Genomic DNA, 22,058 nt, shown 5'->3' on the forward strand with positions numbered 1-22,058 from the left:
GCTTCATACTGCTGAGGCAAGATCTTAATCTTGCTCTCAGCTTCTCTTTCACTCACTCCGTATTTTAGTAGCTCCAAAACAGCTCTAATCATGTAGTAGGTTCCAGATTATTATTGCATGATTGCAATAATTGTAGTAGTACTTACCAAAATTCCAAATGCTTAGATTAAAACACAAGAATTGGGGGAGAGCGTTAGCTATCTGCTGCAGAACTAACTGTGTCTTCTCATTTTGTACCATCTCTCTTCTAGCCCACTTTTAACTGGACAGGTTTTAGAGAGAATTGCCACAGAATTTAATCAACTACAATTTCATGCAGTGCAAAGCAAAGGAATGCCCCTTTTGGACAAAGTGAGACCAGTAAGTATTGCACGATAGCCAGCCTAAAGCTTGTAGGATCAAGCAAAACCAATATAATTGGAAGACAGGTGCCTGCTTTGACAGAGGTTTATTGAATTAATTTATGTGGGTGTCATGGGTTAAGCCCAGCCAGCAACAAAGCACTGTGCATCTGCGGCTGCTTGCACATTCTTCTTCCACCGCACACTCCCCTCACTCCCTGCTGTGGTGTGGGGAGGATAATTGGAAGAAAAAGGTGAAACCTTGTGCGTTGAGATAAGGACAGTTTAACAGGACAACACAGGGAGAGAAGAAACAATAGTAAAAATTATACTAATAAAAGAATATATACAAGAAGTGATTCACAATGCAGTTGCTCACCACCTGGAACCTGATGTTCAGCGCCTTCCTGAGCCTCGATCCCTTCTCCCCACCACCAGCTCCCTCAGTTACATACTGAGCACGTTGTCATATGCTATCGAATATCCTCTTGGCTAGTTTGGGTCAGCTGTCCTAGCTGTGACCCCTCCCAGCTTCTTGTGAAAATTAACTCTATCCTAGCTGAACCCAGGATAGGGAAAATGGGTTTCAAGGGGTCATTTTTATCAGTTGACTAGAAGTATTGCTGCTTCTGAGGGTTTATGCTTTGCTAACTTCCTTAGGATAGATTACTTAAGACTAAGAGTAGGAAATACGACAGACGTTTTTGTCAGCCTAATGTATCTTGCAGTTTGTCTTACTGTTGTTGAAGCCTTGTTCTAGAGATTTATGTTGGTTTTGTTAGCTGCAGTGTGCAGACCAATGTAAATGGAATGTGCCTATGGAGTAGCTGTCTTGAATATATTCAAGATTGTCTTTTGGTTAAATTTGTTGCCTCACTGGCTATTCAATCTGGTGTACTAATCTTCCTAATATCCTGTTTATAATATCTACTGTAAAAGATGAATTGATGTTTTGGTGGTTTTTTTTTTCTTCTATCCATTCACTGGAGAGGGAACAAATGAAAACTGGTGCTTAAAGGTAGATGTCGTAAATATGGAGACGGGGTAATGCTTTAAGCTGATCAGCATGGAGGTGTCATTCTTGATGGCTTCTGAGCTAGTTCATAGTCCTAGTTTTTCACTATGTACATATTCCTATTGGCAAAATTCAAACATCAGCACAAGCCTCCCATGGTACCGTGTTGATCCATGGACAGTTTACAAGACTGTTTTGGTCACTGAGTTATCGAATGTGGATAATAACAGGAGTAAGCATGAGCAGCAGAGTAATATTCATGGTGGGAGAACCTTTGTCACTTTGTTGTGTGGCTTCCGTAACAATGCTTGCCAGGACTTCTGTCCTGTACCTGTTGTTGCTAAGGGTCATCAGATTGTAGGTTTCATGGCTAGTCAGCAGTTGGGTTACTGACTTTGCATATTCAGAATAAATTCTGTGGAATCATTTTAGGATGGATAGACACAATACAGAATGCAAAAGGACAGAGGAGAAATTTGACTGATTAAATTGGTAGCTCAACTGTGACTACATTAATGTGTGTTGCTGAATTTGCTTCAAATACAGAGTTTTAAGGGACCATCTTGGGCCAGGAGTATATCTGCAGGTCACGTAGCAATGAGTTGGACCTAGTGGAAGAGATGTAGCAGGATATCAGGAAAAATGGTTAGCAAAAGGGAGATGTATGTTGACTGAAGCAGCTGTTTGACAGAAGCCAGAAGGAGTCTAATGATGTGTCATTTTTTTTGCCAGTATCACTCAATGTCTTTGGTTTGCAGTAATTTGACAAGAAGTGCTGGGAACACACTGCCATTTTAGTTTTTGACAGTGAGAGATAAATGTCACAGTTGTTATCCCTGGTGATTTACTGGAATGCTTATGTGCATTATCACATGTAGTGGTTCAGCTGAACAAGGAAGAATTATTGACCTATTTCTTCGGGATAAAGAGGACCTTCAATAAGTTGCTATATAACTTGCAACATATGGAGGAAAATAATGGCCTTTTAACCTTATTATAATAAATGCTGTGTTAAATAGCACCCATAACCTATTAAGCTTTTGTTAATGTTCTTTTAATGCTGACTGTTGTCAAAATTTGTGCACCATTCAAATGAAAATGGAAAACTGAGGTGTTTCTGGAAGAATTTACTTCAGCAATGATGACAAGGATTTGCTCTTGGTTTTTTATTATTATATTTTGTTTCTCTTCATAGCGTATAGCTGGAATAACAGCTATGTTGCAGCAGTCTCTGGAAGGGCTGCTTTTGGAAGGCCTTCAAACTTCAAATGTTGACATAATACGTCACTGTCTTCGCACTTATGCAACAATCGACAAAACACGAGATGCAGAGGCGTTAGTTGGTCAAGTACTTGTAAAACCTTATATAGATGAGGTAAGATAAAATCAAGAATCCTAAGAAAATTAATTGATTTACAAAGATGCTTATTTTTCCTGTTAACTTCCAGATTTCTTTAGCAGCTTCAAAATGCCTTTGTGGAGAGGGCAGGAGAACTGAGTCCCAACACAATGTCAGTTTGTTTGTTGTTGCTATTTAAGAAAAAAGGGTGGGGGAATTCTCTATCTGCCTGTCACCAATTTCAGGTTATATCCAGTTCGGATTCCCTCTCTCACCTACATTTTTCTTGGAGTAGGGAATCCAAAGAAGCAAATCTTAAACCAAGCATATGACTAGAGTAAAATCCAGTTTGCTCTGAACCAGGGTGCATCTGTGAGAATTGGACCAGATCTGGGGTTTGCATTTCTCCATGGCTGGCTCAGTAGCTGGCAAATGCAGCAGAAATAGTTGTTAGTGCAGTGTCATTTTCTTCCCTTTGTATGAAGAAGCAGTTTCTGCAGTTCCCAGCTGTACCAGAACATTAGCAAGAGCAGGAACAAATGTTTGTTTGCAAAGCATTTGCTGTTGTCTGGTGGGAAAAATGTGTCAGATGACCAGTTTCTCAGTTCATGAAAAATTGATTTTAGTAGGCCATGAGTTTACAATACTAAGTTGAACCAATCACGAAGTACTGATTGAATTTTCTGAAATTAGGGGACTTCTGCTAATCCTCTTGACTTTACAGCTTGTTCCTCATCTTCTTGTAGCTGTTTTTTCTTACCACTTCTTCTGATCTGAACAGTTAGTAACTAGTCTACACTACTTTTTTTCTTTTTGTTGTGGTGGTTGATAATGTAATTCCTCCAAAAAAAATGCTCAGTTGGCAAGTCTGTCAGTTGTGCTCAGTTTTTCTTGTGTATCAGAACAGCTTTGCTAAAAACTTTTAAGGGCATACAATTATATTATGGTAACTCTGGTTTCAAGCTTCAAGTAAATATCTAAAAATTCAGTTTAAGATACTTCATAGTCTGCTGTGTTTGAAATTACTTGATAAAACAGGTTTGTTAAGTTCTTAATGAGTGTGCTGAAGTGATGTTGCTATAATACCAAGACTTCTTTTGACCCTTTTCATCAGTTTGTTGGGAATTGTGTCCAGGTCTGGATAAAGATTCCATATCATTTCAGAGGATATTTGTTCCCTACTGAGATCTGAATTGGGGCCCTTTTGCAATGTAATTACTAGTGCTACCTGACTGTCCCCTTGCAGGAAGTTTTGCTGGCTTTCACTAGATTGTCAGGGTATTTCATAAATTCACTAAACTCACTGTCCTTAAAGAAGTTGTTAAACTGGGCCATCACCAAGTCTATAAAGTTGTTGTTCTAAAACTAGGATTGTGAATCTTTCAGTAGTATTAATTTTCTTGTTCCTGTGGGGAGGAAAAACTAAAGTACAAGAGCTGCATATATATTTGCTTGCATTTGCGCATGCGTGTTAATAGAAGACAGAATAGATCTTCCCCTCATCATTGCCTCTGTAATACATAGCATGTTTCAGTGGCTGTAAGTCTTAAGTTATGCTATTGATGTATCTTTCCCTCTGCTGTCCAAATTTACTGTCATTACGCTTTAAATTGAGATACTTAATAACATTCTTGTGCTCAGTAAACCATGAGAGGCATGTTATGATGTGAGGTGCTCTTTTCTGTCTTCAGGATATTTAAAACAGCTTGTTCTCTACTGGTATTTTATCAAAAAATGAGACTGCTTGTATTAGAGTTAACATTATTAAGGCCCATAAAAACAATGTGCATGTTGTTTCTAAAACTATTGAATATGTTTCTGTAGGCAATAAATAGTTGCTTTTTCTTACACTGATGTGCCTTTCTGAATGTAAATGCAGAAGTGACCTTAAGGTATTTGCTTCCTTTTTTCATTTAGTGGCCATTTGCCACAGTGTTCCCAACCAAGGCAAGGGGAGAGTTAATCAGTGTAGCTTTTTGCAGAAGGATTTGTTCTTCTAAATCAAGATAGGGAAAAGAAATTACCTCTTTTTTTCACTCAGTAATGGCTTCAGCAGCCAAGAGATCAAATTGTTACCTTTCTCTTCCCTGTGAAAGAATAGGATGTCTGATAACACCCGAGCTGTATGTCATTGTCAGTAGGATGTTTATTTTCTGCTTTTGAGAAGGAAACATTTTAAATTTTCCTGGTTTTACTTTGTATGCCTACACATTTACAAAGCAAAGCCAGGTCCTGGCTTTTGGATGGGAGGAAGAACCTAACAGTGGTTGCATCTCCCCGTAAGGACAAACTTCCTTTCGGGTGCCTGCTAATGCTGTGGCAACTGCTACAGTGGGGCACAGGTTGTCTTCCCCTCTCGGTTTTCTCTGTATCTGTTCTTTCTCCCATTCTGCACTGTTCTGCTTGTTTATGTAGCAAGAGGCAAAAGTGGCCAGACAGGTGTAAGAATGTCAAGAAATACAAGCTACTGATCATCTCTTGTATTGTCCAACTACCGTCTGCCTTCTCTTTATGGCAGAGATTATCACTTTTCACTGAATATGAGGTACTGCCCAGACAAACTGCTTTACTAGCTGCATTAAAGGCTTAGCATTGTCACAGAAGATTCTTGGCTATTGGACCAATAACCTCTAAATTTAGAAGACATTTTTTACTTTTTTTTCTGAGGTTTGATTAGCTTTTGCCAATCACCTGTTTAACTTCACAGACTGTTTCAGGTGACAGTGATGTGGGGAGCAGGGCACCATGGCTAACATTTAAAAGCAAGGGGCTTGTTCCCATTCTTGGGGCCAGTCTTGCCAGTTAGAGTGCTGCATTAAAAGTAGTACATAATTAAAGCAGGCGAGTTATACTTGGAAATTATAACATTAAAAAAGTAATAAATGGGCTATCCCAGTATTTGGGGTTATAGTATTCAGAGTTTTGATTGAGTAGACGGTTAGCCTTGCATTACAGTATTTTGTATTCACTTTTCTGACATTTAACATTAAACTCTTCCTGGCAGGTAGTTGTGGAACAGTACGTTCAATCTCATCCTAATGGCCTTCAGGTGATGTACAATAAACTATTGGAGTTTGTTCCTCATCATTGCCGTCTTTTGCGTGAAGTAACAGGGGGATCTATTTCCAGGTAAATATCTCGGGGCTTCTTTCAACTGCACTGAAGTTACAGCAAGTATCATATATTTTTGAAATGCTTTGCATAATTAGTTTCCACGCACAAATGACTTACCTGACCTTTCTTGAAGATTCATGGTCAAGTTTGAGTTCTCTCTCATGTCAGTGTTTTTCAAAACAAAACAGTGAACAGACTCTCAGTGCTGTGGCCAAGACCTTCAGAGGAGGGAAAGAGAATCTTGTATTTCAGTAGTAGAATTGAGTACTGTTCATAACACAATGTGTCAGATACCCTGTTTTTTTAAAACCCATGAAATACGATTGTACACTTCATCTAAGGAGGAGGACATAATAAAGCTATTAAAAATATAAGCTCAAAAGTTACTGTATGGTTAGCGTACATCAGAAAAGTGGAGATGATCCCCAGAGGTTTGACTGATATATTGCATGTACTGGAACTACAGGTTTAATTGATTTGTGTTTCCACTGTCTTCTCCAAAAGTGCTTAGTTCCTTATGCAATTAAATTGCCTGTTTTGAAGTTTAAATAATTCAGGTCTACTGAATTGCATCCATTTATTCATTTCTTTGCAGGCTGGTTAATACAGTAGACTGCTGTAATTAGCAGAACTATGGATATAGCCCCTAGAGACTGCAGAACTACTTTTCTAATTAGTCATCCATTGCTGAGCTTTTTATGACTCCTAAGTTTTACTAGCATTTCAATTCTTTTAATCCCTCAGCAAGTTTTAATCTTTCTTCTTAATAATGGAATGTTTCTACTTTGTACTGTGGTATACTGAACTGGAATTAAAAGCTGGTATCACTTCTGCTCTCAGTTTATAAATTTTCATAATCAAGGTAGCTTTTAATCTTTTGCTTCGAAGCACAATATTGTGTATAAATACAGCTTGGAACAATTATGAAAAAGTTCTGCTTCTTTCCATTGCATTAGTCACATTACTCCTGCTTGGTACCTCTTTGAAGTTTGGAGCTGTTAAAACTTGAAATATACAAGTAAGAATAGGAGTTCTCAGCTGAAATATAGTAATTTTTCAGAACACACTTGCAAAATATATAACTGATAAAATTTTAAAACACTTTGAGAGTTATAAAAAATACCTTGCATTTGATGAGACTGTGGGATCAGATAAACCTCAAAAGAAGAACAGTTTTAAGAGAATCAGCATACCTGGGCAAAAAAAAATTAATTTCATTTTGTCTAATGCAGTGCGTATCTTTTTAGTTATCCCTACCTCCAAATAGAAGCCTGGTAGTAAAATATAACCATGGAATAATTGCAATTTTATTTCAGTGAAAAAGCAGATATTGTTCCTGGATATGATTTCTTAGTGAATTCAGTGTGGCCAGAAATAGTACACGGTTTAGAAGAGAAATTGCCATCACTGTTTAACCCTGGAAACCCAGATGTGTTTCATGAGGTAATTAATTTTAATTTTTTCCATTTGTGATTTCTTTGACATACACAAGAATTGAATGAGTCATGTTCTCTAGCTTTTTTTTTTCTCTCTGCTGCTTTTCTGTAAATCCATGTTGTTGAACGGCTAGGAGGAGGATAACTTAGGGAAATGTTAGATTACTGGTGGAGTTTTATAAGGCAAACAGTTTTTCCTGCGTTCATACACAACTGCTTTTACTAAATACTTATATTTTTCTTGGAATTTAAGATCTCTTTCATACGGATACATTGAATAACTGAAGGCAGGCAGGCATCACAGTAAATGTTTGCAGGGCTGGCTCTGAATAAGAAACAAATGAAATGGACATTAAAGTTGTGATTGTGCCATGCAAATGACACTGTAGGGTGTTCCCCCTCACTGGTGAGAATACTTAAGTTTTCCATAGAGTTTCAGTCACTCTTCAAACTTTTACCTAATGCCCTGCAGACTGTGAGCTGTGCCAGGCTTTTGTTGTCGGTGCTGCTTGGTTTACACAAGAATGTATTTTATCTGTGTAAGAATTGGATTTGCTGGTTTAAATTAGTTCTTTTTAAAAGACTGTCATCTTATATTAAATTGATATTGACCAACAGTGACAGTTGTGTTTATTTATAAACAAAACAAAACACAAAAACCCAAAACACATCCTCACCCACCTCCCCCAGACTTTCAGGTAAATCACGTAGTAAGTCTAAAGTACTTACCAGACTGCTTTTGACTAAAGTGACTCAGAGCCTAAATCATTAAATATTTTATCTAAAAATCAATAAGAAGTTGATGCCTTGGCACCTGAAATGTCAAGTGTAAAAATGCTATTACATCTATCTAAAGACTAATAGCTCTGAATTAAGGGGGGGGGTGGGGGGGTGGAATCCTTTAAAATTATTTCTGCACTGCTGATAATCCAAGTAATGCAAGACAGATTTTAGACAGTCGTCTTCTATCTCTGTTTTCTAGGTTGATAGAAATGCAGAAAAGTCTTTTTCTCCAAGTTTGTTTACATATGTATATATATATAGGCTTAATGCTGAAAAGTTTGAATACGCAGTATTATCTGTTGGAAGGTTTTTAGGGGGGGGGTGAAATGGAAAAATATTTTTTTTTAATACTGAAAAAATAGGATTGGCAATGTTAAGTATGAATGTTTAACTCTTTACTTGTGCAGAGCTGGGTTTTTCTAATTGCTTCAGATTGTTGTGCCCTTATTTCTGAGTCAGATTTGTAGATTTACAGGTATTTGAAAAGAGTACTTCTTTTATCTCTAAACATTTAATCTGAGACTTTAAGTTTATATCCCTCTGTTTGAAAATTGCTCCATTTTTTTTTCCACTTTAGCTTCTCTTAAATAACTTTGTGCAGTCAACAATCCAATCCTAGAAACTGAAATGGGAACCAATCTTGCAGTTAGTTCCCTCTCTTGGATATAATGTTATCGATAACTAGATAAATGTCTCTTGAGTTGTCTTCTATTCTGAAAGTGATAGGTCTTTTCAGAGTGTTTGGTTTATATCTCTGACTAATGCTAAAGGTAGCAGAGCGTAATGGCTTGTTTGCCTTCTAGAGCGCTGGGTTTATTATTTAAGAAGGGAGGTCTGAAAGCACATTAATGTCATTCATTCTGTATTTAACTCCCATACCTTTTACAGTTACATTGTGTTATAATTACAGCCACGTTGGGAGAAAAGTAGATACCAAAAAGCTTTTGTGTACAATTTCCAGAATACTATCTCGACACACTGAAACTGTTGTTCACAAGAAAAATATGCAGTAATTATACCTTTAACAGAAAGTTATGATTTACTGAGGTATGCAACACAAAAGCATGCCCACGGCAGTGCATGTCCTGTGGTCACAGGAGAGTTTCTGAGAGCAGACCCTGTAAGCAGCAATTGAGGGGCTTCTCTGAGAATGTTTTACTGCTTTGTAAGAGGCAAAATCACTCATGCAGTGCTCTGAATTGAGGTAAAAGCCTTGCTGCCACAGCCCTGCTGCTGCTCTTCCTGCAATGAAGTTAGAAGCACTGAGAGATTCAGTCAGGCTTATTTCATTGATTCAGGGGGTGGCTTAATGAGCATGTATGATAGGTTTTATGGCTGTTTTCTATTTTTTTTTAATACAAGAGACTTGCACATAAGCCAAACTGTTTTTCATTGCACAGAGGTAAATTTTAACTGTAGCTATATTCTGATTTTAAATTAATTTACATAACCTTTGTGATCTGTTACAAGGTCTGTTTTGTGTGAAATGACATTTTTGTGCACTGTTTTGCTCAAGTATTTGGCTTTCTTCTTTGTGTGTGATTTAATTTGTTATTTAATTATTTTCAGTGTGTTAATAAGTTATTGTTGAGAGGAAGCCCACAATGCATTTGAGGACTAATGTAATTTCTCTTTGCTGCAACTAACTTAATACTATTTGTAAACATCTTATTAGAAGTATACACTAGATAGTTTATCTGAAATGGTTTAAAGTTCTGCAAATATTTGGTATTTGCAAAACATATTTTTAGGGAAACGTCTTGAAACTGCTATGATACAGGTCCTATATAACAGGAAAAATGTCATGCTTACATTCTCATGTGTGTTCGCTTATATGTACTTCTGGGTTTCATTCCTGATCATTTCTGTTTGTTGTACACCTTCATCTTCTACAGCTGACTGTGTTTTTAGTGCTGTGCAGCACTGTTGTTCCACCCCAGTGATTTAGCTCAGAAATACTGTTGCAACCTCTGGTCAATTCTGCTTGTTCAGGGTACTTGGACAATTTTATGCTTTTTAGAAGTGTGCTGCACCAGCTTTTCTTATCATAGAATAACACTTACTAGTTATTTGGTTTTATTTTCACTGCAGTCCAAGATTTTATATGTTTAGGTGATGGTGGCAGCATCAGCCCATTCTGAACATTGACTTTAGCTATAGTGTGATACAGAAGTTCTGCTGAAAGGGTGGGCTTCCTTGTTTGCTTGGACCCTGTGCATGATCAAAATGTTCATTCTCTTTCTGCAGAAATACACTACTAGTATGGATTTCGTACGGAAATTTGAAAGACAGTGTGGCTCCCAGGCCAGTGTGAAACGGTTAAGATCTCATCCCTCTTACCACAGCTTTAACAACAAATGGAATTTGCCTGTATATTTTCAAATAAGGTTAGTATGCATTTTTTTGTTCACTCTTTCGTAAGTAGAGTTCAGTCACAGAAAGATAATCTGGTTTAGGGTCAGATCTCCTTGTTCAAAGTTTCCCTTATCAACAAATCATAGTAGAAGTCAAAATAAGTATTTAATTACTAAGTCAAGTAACTGTTTAAATATATTTCAATAATTTATCAAAATCACAGCCAGCTACTCTTCAATATGTTCTGTGTTGTTGTTACACTGAATTTGATATGCTACTCACAAGACTTTGAGGAACAGTTCTAGATAAGTTTTGAAATCTTCTTTCAAATTCTTTCTATCCAGTGTCCCTGGAACTGAACTGTATGTTGAAGGATGCTACTTGTGCAATTCCAGAGTAATACTTGCTATGAGGGAAGAAGTCTTTCTTCCTAGAAATATAGAATTAAAGGACTTGACAACTTATAGTGTTTCCAGATCTAGCCATGTTTCTGACATCCTTTTTGTCTCAACAGGATGGACTCTGTAAAGTGCTGGGTCTTGTAGCGTTGCCTTCCCAAAGATTGACCTACTATTCCCTTTTTCTAAGCAGCTAAATAATAAGCTTTAGCTTACTTTTCCAGCAGGTCTGAGGTACCTGTAGTATTACCTTCTACAGATCTTGCAGCTAGAAGAGAGCAGAGGGACCCAAGAAAGCCCCATTTAATTCTTGAAATGCTAGAATTTTAATGAGCACAATAAAATGTAAAAATGTATTTTTAGAAGGTTTAGTCTACACATCTGATTTTAGGGCTGAACATCAAGCCTCCAGGAAAGAAAGGGAACTGTTGATGAAGTCTGCTATGACTGAAGTGTGCTGTGTGTGATCTCTCTTGGTTCAAAGCCTTCTGAAAGTCTCTTAAAAAAAAAAAATGCTGGGGAGAGGTGGGGGTGGGGAGGGTAGTTGTTTATTTTTAACCTGGATCACTTTAGTGGCCTTTTTTGTTGCATGATTCTGTAACTGGCAATAACAGTACAGCCATGGCCACATTTATACAGTTTCTTCAATCCAGGATAAATCTACATTGCTGCTGAAAAATTCCATCCAGCAATCTTATGAGTGCTGGAGCTAATGTAAGTGACAGGAGCATGGGGCTGGGAGCAGGGTCTTACTGTTTTGGTGGTTCACTGTGTTTTGTAAAACAGTAGCCCCAGCCTAGTTTTGGTTTTTTTGCTTGCACATCTGTTCCTGCAGCTGTGTAGTGAACTGATAGAAGCATCTGTTAGCCTGGGCAAAAAAAGGCTGATGTTCCACTCCAATCAATTTCTCCAAACCACTGAACTGTACAAATATTTGTGCTGGTCCAAGGGAAAGGGCAGGAGTACTCACTGCAGTAACAGTGCTGAGTGCACAGACGAAAAGTGTCTATGGAACTGTAGCCTTCATGAACCTTTTAGCAGATGTATATCGTTAATAGGTCTGTGAGTCTGCCCCTTTTGTTTGAAAGTGCAACTTTTCTAATAAGTGACCACTTGATCAAACTTTGATACACTTACTCATAAAATTGAAATGGAATTTCAACATATTCTTTCTGTTCAAAAACATTCTTTCCCATTAAGTATTTTGAGCTCTGATTAAAATTAAAAAAAAAAAAAAATCATTTTCCTTTAATCCGAGATTACTGTAAATCTCAATAGTGCACTATTTTAATAAATGGTTGGATGACAGCAGCTGGTTCATCTTTCACCATATTATTCCTATATATTGGAATAATCTGATAACTTTCAGAAATGCCTCTGAATTCTTTAGTGTACAACAGTGAAAATAATGCAACATGTTCATTATATATACCAGGGAAGCTTTTCCCCTGATGTATGCTAATATCCTTAAGTCATACAGGATTTTCATTGAAGTATTACCTTACACTATTGTATTTGTAGTTAAGATTGTTGGGTTTTTTTCATTTTTCAATTACAGAAGTTACCCAGAACAATCAGCCCTCACTAAAGCCTTTACAAACGATCCTTTGAGGAACAGATGGATGCAGAGGCATTTTTCTTCTGTAGCAGTGCTGGCACAAACAGCCCTAGTAATTCTTTCCCTTACCATTCCTTCAATTATGTCAGTATAACTGATTGTGGAACTGTAGTGAACCGCACATTGGGGAGACTTTTCCTATGTAAGAAACATTCAGCAAAAATTAGGTCATTGCGAAGAATCTGATCCCATTCTCTAATCCTTCTCACTATAAGATTTGAAGGCACTGTTCTGTCAGTGGAAGTGGTGCATAGGTAGGAATAAGATTTTGAAGCTATTTTACAAATATTTCTAAAACATGTTTAGTTGCTAAACATGCATCCAGTCCATTAGGAGTTTGAACAAGAAAAGGTAGGTGGACCCCAGATCTGATCTGGAAATTATAGTTAACAGGCTTTAAGAGGAGCCCTACAGGTTCATAATTAGTAAGTCTTACAAAAAAGCTGACAGAGTTACTATGGTGCACATAAAAGCAAGAAAGGAGAAACCAAATATAATAGAACTTTCTGTAGGAGAGCTTAAAATGATAACTTTGTTTCAGCATTTAGAGGGAAAACCTTGTTAAAGAACAGTTTTCTGCAGCTCTTGCTTGCAACTTTTAGATGAGGGAAATGCTATGTTCTTTTTGCAGTATGCTTTAAATATGGAAAAGTATCAGAGGTTTTAATATTAACTTTGCTGTTATAACTAAAAGACTGGGGAGGTGGGATTTTTTTTTTACTTTTTCAAAGGGTGACTTTTTAAAAATGGGGGTCAAGGTACCCTGTGAGGAACTATTGATTTTTATCAGGTACAGAGTTGTTTGCAGAACCTTATGCCACTGTTCATTAACAAACATGTAGAAAGCTGAATCCTCCAGTGTCACATGGTAAACCTGAAGGTCAGGTAAAGCAAGTATGAGACAATGTGTTCACTTTTAGTTTAAAAACAGTAACAAAACAAAAAATTTCATTCCTCAAAAAAGCTAAGGACTTGACACTGAGCTATTATTTTGATAATGTTTGCAACTGTGACTTTAATAACTTCCAAAAATAAAAGCTTTGTATCTGCCTGTAAAACATCAGAGGTTTTCTTTCAAGTGTATGAATGTTGGTCTGGCTTACATCCCAATTTATGTTGGACAACCCCACGCTTAAAATCTGTGTATGTGCATTGATAGCACATGGAAGTAATACATGAATAAACATAGAAAAAATGTTTAGGCAGCAATTAAAGCAGTTGTTGAATTGTAATATTCAAAACTTTTCTGTCTCTCAGATTCAGAGAAATAGCAGGGGCATTAGAAGAAGCACTTTCAGATACACTAGAGGAAGCACCAGGTAAACTTTTATTGCAAAAAATAATTTCTCTATTTTGAAGGAATCAGTGGTATAAGTAGCAGTGGTTACTGTCTGTATTGATTATTTAGTGACGTGCATCCTGTGGATTCATGTGAGCTTTCTGTTTTCTGGTGAACTGATTAAACAGTACAATACATTTTTATAGAGAAGGCAATATGAAAGTACTGTTCAGTGATCATTTTACTTACTAAAAACACCCCTTTTGGCAGCAGCTGTTAACATATTTGTGGAACTATCCCCTTGGTGCAAGAAGGACCCAAACTGGCATTTGGATCCCTTTAAGTGACAACCAAAAGGCTATGCTGTGTTATCGAGGCATATTTCTCTTAATTGTTGTCGGGCTATGTAGAGATGAAAATGGCATTTGGGCTTGCTATGGTTTATAGTGTTGGTGTCTGCTCCAAAAACATACATTAATTTATGAGCAGATGAGAAGGTATGCACAGGAAGGATTAGAGTGGAAGGAAAAACCTGGTATACTCATCAGAAGTATACTGTAATCAGAAGAATTTAATTTGGTTAACGGAGTGAATACTTCTGAAAAAGACACCTCAAAGCCACATAAATATGTGGCTCCCTGAAGAGTGCAAGGAGAAGAAAATCCTAATGGAGGCAGAATGCATAAATCCTACCACTTCAAGGTGTTTGCCTGGAATATGCAGACACATTTCTTAGCTTTCTGATTGTATACTATAAAACGTTAGTGCATGAACTGCTTTAAAAGTATTTGTTTTAAATACACCTGTGTTTTAAATAAGTATTTCTAGCAGATAACTCAGATAAAACTGTGACAGGACTGGTAGTTTAGTGCTAAGGGAGTATTGCTGTCCTGGCTGTCAGGCATGTCTAATACAACTTCGTAAGACAGGCAAAAACTAACCTGGAAATGTTATCTCCTGAAGTGGGTTATTTGGCCAAGCTGTTTCTGCCTTTGTGCAGGCAAACTGTCATCTGTTGCTTTTGCCTGCATAGCTACAGCAAGACTTAGTGGAATTTGAAGTCTAAAGCAATGAGGGGCTAATATTCCAAGAGTATGGTTTAGACAGTGTTTAATAAATCCTTTTTGCTATCTTTGTGATAGTGTCTCTTTGGAAGACTTTTTACCTTTTTTTTTTTTTTTTTTAAATCTCAGATAATGCAATTACACTCATGTTACTTCTTTTAAAAATGTGATTAGGAACTTGTCTGATTGTTTCTAGCTGGCAGCTCATACTGTCTTTTGGCCACTCACATGGTCTGGATGAGTCTTCTGAAGTGCTGGTCAGATCAAATGTTTTTACCATTGTTGGCACACCGTCTGTGGAAACTTAGTCTGCAAATTTTGGCGCGCTACTCAGTGTTCATTGGTGAGGTAAGAGAACAGCATGCTTACAGTTTTGGTGATTGGATATGCCCATCAATAAAACCTTTTGAAACAATGTGACCTCTCTTGAGGTGCTTTTTCCTGAACTTAACATTCTTTAACAAGAACACTTTCAACCAGTTCATTAAATTGTTTTATAAAAAGTATCACTGCAAAATATATTAACCACAAATAACCAGTGCTGCTGCAGTATTACTGTCTGATGGTCGCCCAGGCTGTACTTCCATGTATGCTTAAGTCTGCCTATGTCACTGAAAGAAGTAGGTGCAATCTTTTGGTTTTGTTCTGTTTGTGCAAGTGTTTACTTGTTGATACAGTGAAGCTGAGCCAGGAGAAAACTAACCCTGCAAAAAATAGGGGTAAGCTAATCCAGATCACTTGCTTAGTGTTGAACTGTAAAACTAGATTCCCCGCTTCTGAGCAGGAGAGGTTGTGCTCTTCTAGTGCCTGTTCCCAGCCATACAAGTTTCCCCCAATTTCTTGTGCCATAGAAAGACAGCATGATAGAATAATTGTGATTTAAAGGGAAGAATAATTGTGATTTAAAGGGGCTTCTGAAGGCCATCTGGTCCCAATTCCTACTTAAAACAGGGCCAGCTTAGATAAGGTTGTGCAGAGTCTTTTCAAGTTGAATTTTGAGTATATCCGAAGATGGCGATTTCATACCTCTCTGGGAACCCTGGTCCAACAACTGACCACTTTGTCCTCATATTTGATCAGAATTTCCCTTGCTACAGACCATGTCCATTGCTTCTTACTCTATCGCTGTATCTCAAGGAAAAGTCTGATTCCATCTTCTCTGTACATGCCCCTTAGATAGCTGAAGACAGCAGTAAGATCTCCCTTTTCCCTTCTCCTAAGACTCAGTGACTCAGTTCTCTGATTGGCTCATGAAAAGTACTGGTAAGTCCCAGAGTTAGAGTAGTTGAGTGAAGCATGTGCATGTCAGCAGAGGGTTTGAGGATGTGGGAGAAAGGGGTTGTTTGACAGCAGTGAGTTGTTATGAATTTTTATATTCCAGCATATGAAAATAAACTGTCTTTCTTCAAAGCAGATAATGATCAAATGTTTGGACTTGCACATTCCTCCAGTGCAGTAGTTCATTTGAATAACACAGGTGAAAACTGCTACAGGACTAGACTGTCCTCTGCTATAGTGACAAATTTACTCCAAATCATCCAACTCCTTAATGCACCAAAAACTGTTTTAAAAATACCTTTTTTAAACATAATTTAGGAATGCTAATATCCCTTGTAAGTGTGACATTCTAATACCAAGAACTTAGGAATCCTTTATATACTGTTTTTGTTTGTCTGACTAACTGCTTTCACTATTGCTAGGGTTCACATCTCAATTTGATGTTTCAGGTTTCTGTAAGGCCCGTTTCCAGTGAGAATATAAAGGAAAGTAAAAAATCTGCTCCAGCTGCTAGAAAGGAATCATCTGTAAGCCTCCACCCTAGTGAAGACCAAGGGAATGGATCTTTTCCAGAAAATCAGCCATTGCCTTCTATATCTAGCACACAGTTGGTATATGTTGCTGCAGATCTGGACAAACTCCAGGATCAGGTTTGTGCTTGTGACTTTATTTACAAAAGAGTCTTTGTTCATCTGTGTGCCAGTATTGTTTGACATCTTGATAAATTGTCTAAAATAATGTACCATAAAGCTATTTTTTTTTATCCTAAATGCTAACTGGTATAGTCTGATATAGAAAATATCACCCAAAATAAATGGTCTACTCTGTGCATATTTGAAATGGCAGATTACAGAGAAACCACGTCATGTATTTAAACTCTTTTTATCAGTAGCTGCTGGACTTAATCCCTAAAATAATGTTTCTGCTTATTTTTGGTGCAAAGTGTCACTGTGTTAGAGTCTTACCTTTGCTAATAAAATCTCTGTTGCAGCTTGGAGTGTGGTGCAATATTGAGCTTTAATACTTTGTTCTCTTAAATGTGTACTGGTTTTAGCCTTTGAGGTTGAAAAAGGTTTTATCATCATGATTATACTTTACCTAGTAATCCAGAATCTTGAAGAGAGATGTATGGTATTAATTTTCTTCCAGTAAGGATGACTTCTGTGTATTTTTAGTCAATAAGGCTGAAATATCTGTTATTTGTGAAGTTGTAAGTTGCATCTGGGTTGATAATATTTTGTTAATTCTAAATTATTTCCTCTGAGGACAATAATAAGGTAGGGGATTTACTGCATAGGCCTTAATTCCTGTGAATATTGTATTATTCTAGTACTGGTTTTCCATAAATGCAGTAAAAATACAGAAAAGATTGGAGGTATCTTTTGATGCACTGGAACCTTACAGAATATAGGAAAAGTAATTAAAATATGCTTATAACATGATTGTATCTCTTTTGGGGTTTTTTTGTTCAGATTCCTGACATCTTAGAAATGATTAAACCAAAACTTGAAATGATCGGCTTCAAGAATGTATCTTGCATTGCAGGTAAAGCTGAGAGGCTGAATTCAGTTTTTTTCCACTTTCTCACAAATCCCCTCTGCCAAGCAAACAAAATCAGCTTTTACAGAGTTTGTTTGTAATGAAACATTTGAAAATACTGTTTTTATTACTTAATGAAGCTCGTTTCAGGTTTAAATTGTTAAATAGAAACTGTCTTGAAGAGACATGTTGAGTCTGGAAAATGTTTGATTAAAATTGAGTGAATCTGAAGTGCTTTGGAGTTTTGGGGAGGGGGGGTTGGTTTTTGGGGTGGATTTTTGTTTTGGTTGTTTTTTTTTTTTTTTTAATAACTTGTAATTTTCCAGTAATTAGGATGCTTCTTCAGCAAGTGGGGGACCTTAGACTAGAAGATTTGTATCAAATCTTGAAACTCCTATTTGTAATGGAAATGGGGTAAAAAGTAAGGAGAGGCTTTCCATTACCCAGTTGAAACTAAAATATTTTTCTAAAAAGATTTCTCTTTCTCTGGCCTGATGAATCATGTAAGGAGGAGAGTTATCAGAGTTTCGTAGTTAAATATGTTATCTTCAGAGAACAGAAGCAATTACATATTTAAACCTCTTTTTTTTGGTGGTTTGTGCTTTTTTTTTTTTTTTTTAATCTGATCATTCTTTGTGAAACATGGAGTCTGATTTTAATTTAGTAATTAAAGCCAGGCATGTAGTGAGTGAACTAATCTATGTCTTCAAGTATAGCCAGAAGTTCTGCACTGTGAATTCCACTTAAATCTCTAAATTGGGATTATTGGTAGATGTCCAAATCTCTAAATCAAGATTACTGGTAGATGTCCAAGACCATAAGAAAGGTAGGAGCCTGTGCACATGCTCCACTCAGTAGATGATCTGTTGTCAATCACAACTTTGAGTTGAGCATGTTCCAGTCACTCTATAGGGAGTTTAGTTACTGTGAGAAATAATTTCACAACCACAGTTTTCTTGGTAGGTTGGAGCCTTTTGATTCAAGCCCCTTGCTACATTGGGAATACTGAAAAAACTGTGAACCTGGATAATGTTGGTTTACCCCCTTTTTTTTTTTCCTTTCCTTCCCTCCATCTGTTTTTCTGGCGGAGGAATGGTTGATATTATTGGTGATCCTCTGTAAATGGTTGGTGTGTATTTATTTAGTAAGCATCCTGTATTTGATACCAGCAGCCATCTAGGATAGTGAGTGGGATTGGGATGATGGGAGGATTCACATAATTTATATTGTGATTGGGCAGGGTAGCTCAGTTTAAACTTTAGCATTTTTACTTCAATAGGAGCCTTGGAAGACTCAAAGACTTCATTATCAAACTGTGTGCCTACCCTGAATAACAGGATTATCCAGGATCTCAGTGAGTCGTCCTTCACTTACCTGAAGAGTGCACTGGAAGTTCCAAGATTATATAGGAGAACCAATAAGGTCAGTGCTGATTGCAGATGGAAAAATAACTCTCAGAAAGGCCTGTACTAAGAATGTTAACCTGTCAGTACATTTATGAGTTCTTCAGACCTATCCATATCTTCTTGACAGTCACGAGTCCTATTATATACCTTGACATAATTTAGTGATTTACTGTTTACTGCATTGCAAAGGGAAAAAAATGGTATTTTTTCAGTGTACTTTTTCAATGGCTAAATGGAAAAAATGAGTGCTGTTAAGTCTACTTCTTTCAAGGATATTACATTTTCTTTGGGTGCTAAATGTTTAGGATAAGCTGGAAGAGAAATTGTTCCTAAGGGAGTGGTTTATTACTTCAGTTTATTACTAGGGTTTTTCACTATCTTGGCTTTAAGGACATACTTAATCAGAAATTGTATTTAAAAAGAAGATACAACCTCAGGGCTAATAAATTCATCTGTGTAGTGACTAGATCATTTTGTCTTTAACAGAAAATATTTTTACTTAAGGAAAGAGTAGAACAAAGTATGTAAATCCAAGGAGGGTGAAAAACCTGACAGCCCTACACTGCTTAGCTCAGTCTTCTGAAGGCAAATTCTGCGTAGTGATTTAGTGGACTGCCATCATCTTTTAGTTGTCTGTGGGATGTTTAAGCAAATGGTGGGCTAACTGTGCCAAAACAAAGACGTAGGACCTGGCCACCTTCAGGTCAGTCGAGTTGCCAGCTTGAGCTCTGTACTCAGTGAGTGTGACTGCATTCCTCTCTTGGCTGTTAGTCTAACTGGCTTTACATGATGTGAAGTGTGAACAGGAGAGAGAGGACTTGGATAAAGAAGGTACATTATTACAGTTGTGTTAAGTTCTGGCAACTTTGTTTTTACTATGTTCTAATAATGTGATTTTTCAGCAGAATTCAGACTTTGGCATGAGAATAGTCTTTGCAGGAATCGGATGTGCAAAGACTCTTTTGCTTGGCCAAGTTCTAAGGTTTGGAACTCTAAAGGTTCATGAGGGATTTCAGGCATCAGAGATTCTGTGCACCCTGGATACGTTCTGTTGCTTTGCAGTGCATGAGGTTTACCCAAGCTATGTATGGATCATTCCTGGAGAGATGAAGCATTCTGCAACCAAGACTGGCTGAGGAAGATAGTGAGGGGATATTAGTTAACCCACAAGCATTCTTCTGGAAAATGTATTGAGGGAGCAGTGTGGTGTAAGAACAGAAGGAACTACGTCTTCAGTTTAGTGAAGTATAATATGGAATATCTTAACAAAGCATGTGAAGTATTTTAACAAAGATATAACAGTTGGTTTTGGACACTGAGTCTGATCAGCTTTCTCTGAAATCAACAAGAGCAGAAGTTGCATTCAAGATGAAGCCCTGGTAGTAGGAGTGCCTGGCTGGCACATGCATCTCAAATTTGATTATTTTGAACCTTGTTCAGTATTATATCATATTGTATAACACTACTGAATGATTTTATGATGGTGTCTTTCCTTTGTATGATGACCTCTTCATTGTTTTGTCACGAATGGGGTATGTATCTCTTTGCTTAGGTGCAGGGATAGCATTTCATATATGTGCTAGAATTTGGTGTTGATGCTTTCAGTAAATAAATTACTGGTTCTTTTTCCCAACCTTGTTTCCCTGTCATCTACCAGGAGGTGCCAACTAAAGCTTCACCTTATGTTGACAGTGCCCTTAAGCCCTTCTACAGACTGCAGAATGAATACAAAGCTACACTGAAGCAGCCCATGATTCATCAATGGTTGGAAGGTGCCCTCTCCGAAAGCACACAAAAGTAAGAGAAACATCTGGAACAATTGCATTAAATTAGTAACTCCAGTGTCCACGGAATGGGCACAGGGCAAAACCGAAACACTATGAATTAAAACTGTAAAGAAAACAAGAATATACCCCTCTTTTGGAAGGGTATATTTCTTCAAACTTACTCAGATGTCATGTATTCAGCAGATGAAAAGCAAGACAGGGAATCCAGAGAACTGGCTTCTGCTCAGGTCTGTGCAAACCATGAGATTGTGGATAGGGCATTGGAAAAATTATTTAGCTCTAGTAATGCAACAGACAACTAAAAATTTGCATTTTGTGTCAGAATTGTTGTAAGACCTTTACCTCGTGTTATTTTTAGTGAACAGTGGTTGAATTTTCAAGAAACTTGAGTTCTACTTTCCTTTGCCTTTTTTAATGTATGTAATGAGTGGTTTTAAAAAAAAAACTTTGGATTTTTTTAACTGCTGAAGAGCTAACTGTTCACAGTTTAATAAGACAGTCATAAAGCAATACTTTCTTTAGTAGATTTTCTGTTTCCTAGTTAGCATCCTGAGGACTTCTTGAGCTTGAATATCTATCTGCATTAAGATCCATAAGGGAGTTTGTTTCTGTCTGTTTATCTAGCTGTATTTTAAATTCATACTGCTGTAGGATATTGCATTCTGTGAGTTCAACCAGATGTAACATGAGAAAACAATACTGGCTTTTGTTTGGAAGTTCTGACAGATAATTTCACTGGATCCCCTTTACTTCTTGCATTGTGAGCAATGTATTCCTTGTGCCAGCTATAATTTTTTTGTATCTGTAATCTTGCTTTGGACTACAGAGTCCCCTTGGCCTATTTTGATGTTTCTTTCCTCTTCCATCTTTATGGTGGTTGGTTGCTGGTTTTCTTTATCTTTTCCGGTCATAGATGGTATGGTCAGAGGAGTCCATACAGGTTAAAGTGTGATGCTGTGATTTCTGTCTGTCCTTACATGGTTTTCCTAGTTAGCATATTGTCTTGTCCATTGACTGCTGCTAAGTACTTGTTGTGGTTTGAGCCCTGGTTGGCAGCCAACCACAACGCAGCGGCTCTCTCTCCCTTCTCCTCCAGGCAATGAGAAGGGACAGAGAGCCAGGCTTGGGGTTTGAAGATAGGACTGGGATGGGGAAAAAATCACCCTTTATGAGCACGAGCAAAAGGCAGACTCAGTTAGGGGAAGAAAAAAAAGAACACTACATTTATTACAGACACTAACAACACATAACAGAGCTAGGACAGTGAGAAGCATTGCCACATCTTGAGAACACCTTCCCCCACCCC

At 37.4% G+C, this 22,058-nt stretch overlaps 1 protein-coding gene across 1 annotated transcript in view; it reads left to right on the top strand.

Annotated features, from left to right (window-relative positions):
* The window catches only part of COG2 (component of oligomeric golgi complex 2), a 32,128-nt gene that overhangs the window by 4,758 nt on the left and 5,312 nt on the right, over nt 1–22,058 (top strand). The window contains exons 6-16 of the mRNA XM_032985399.2: nt 252–360; nt 2,552–2,731; nt 5,700–5,824; nt 7,126–7,252; nt 10,276–10,415; nt 13,657–13,718; nt 14,939–15,090; nt 16,470–16,670; nt 17,493–17,565; nt 18,839–18,981; nt 20,623–20,762. Of these exons, the coding sequence (XP_032841290.2) occupies nt 252–360; nt 2,552–2,731; nt 5,700–5,824; nt 7,126–7,252; nt 10,276–10,415; nt 13,657–13,718; nt 14,939–15,090; nt 16,470–16,670; nt 17,493–17,565; nt 18,839–18,981; nt 20,623–20,762 (1,452 nt within the window). The remainder of the gene's footprint in view (nt 1–251; nt 361–2,551; nt 2,732–5,699; nt 5,825–7,125; nt 7,253–10,275; nt 10,416–13,656; nt 13,719–14,938; nt 15,091–16,469; nt 16,671–17,492; nt 17,566–18,838; nt 18,982–20,622; nt 20,763–22,058) is intronic.

The sequence above is a fragment of the Tyto alba genome, unplaced genomic scaffold (genome assembly GCF_018691265.1).
Source record: "Tyto alba isolate M040663 unplaced genomic scaffold, T.alba_DEE_v4.0 Super-Scaffold_22, whole genome shotgun sequence".
NCBI classification, from domain to species: Eukaryota; Metazoa; Chordata; class Aves; order Strigiformes; family Tytonidae; genus Tyto; species Tyto alba.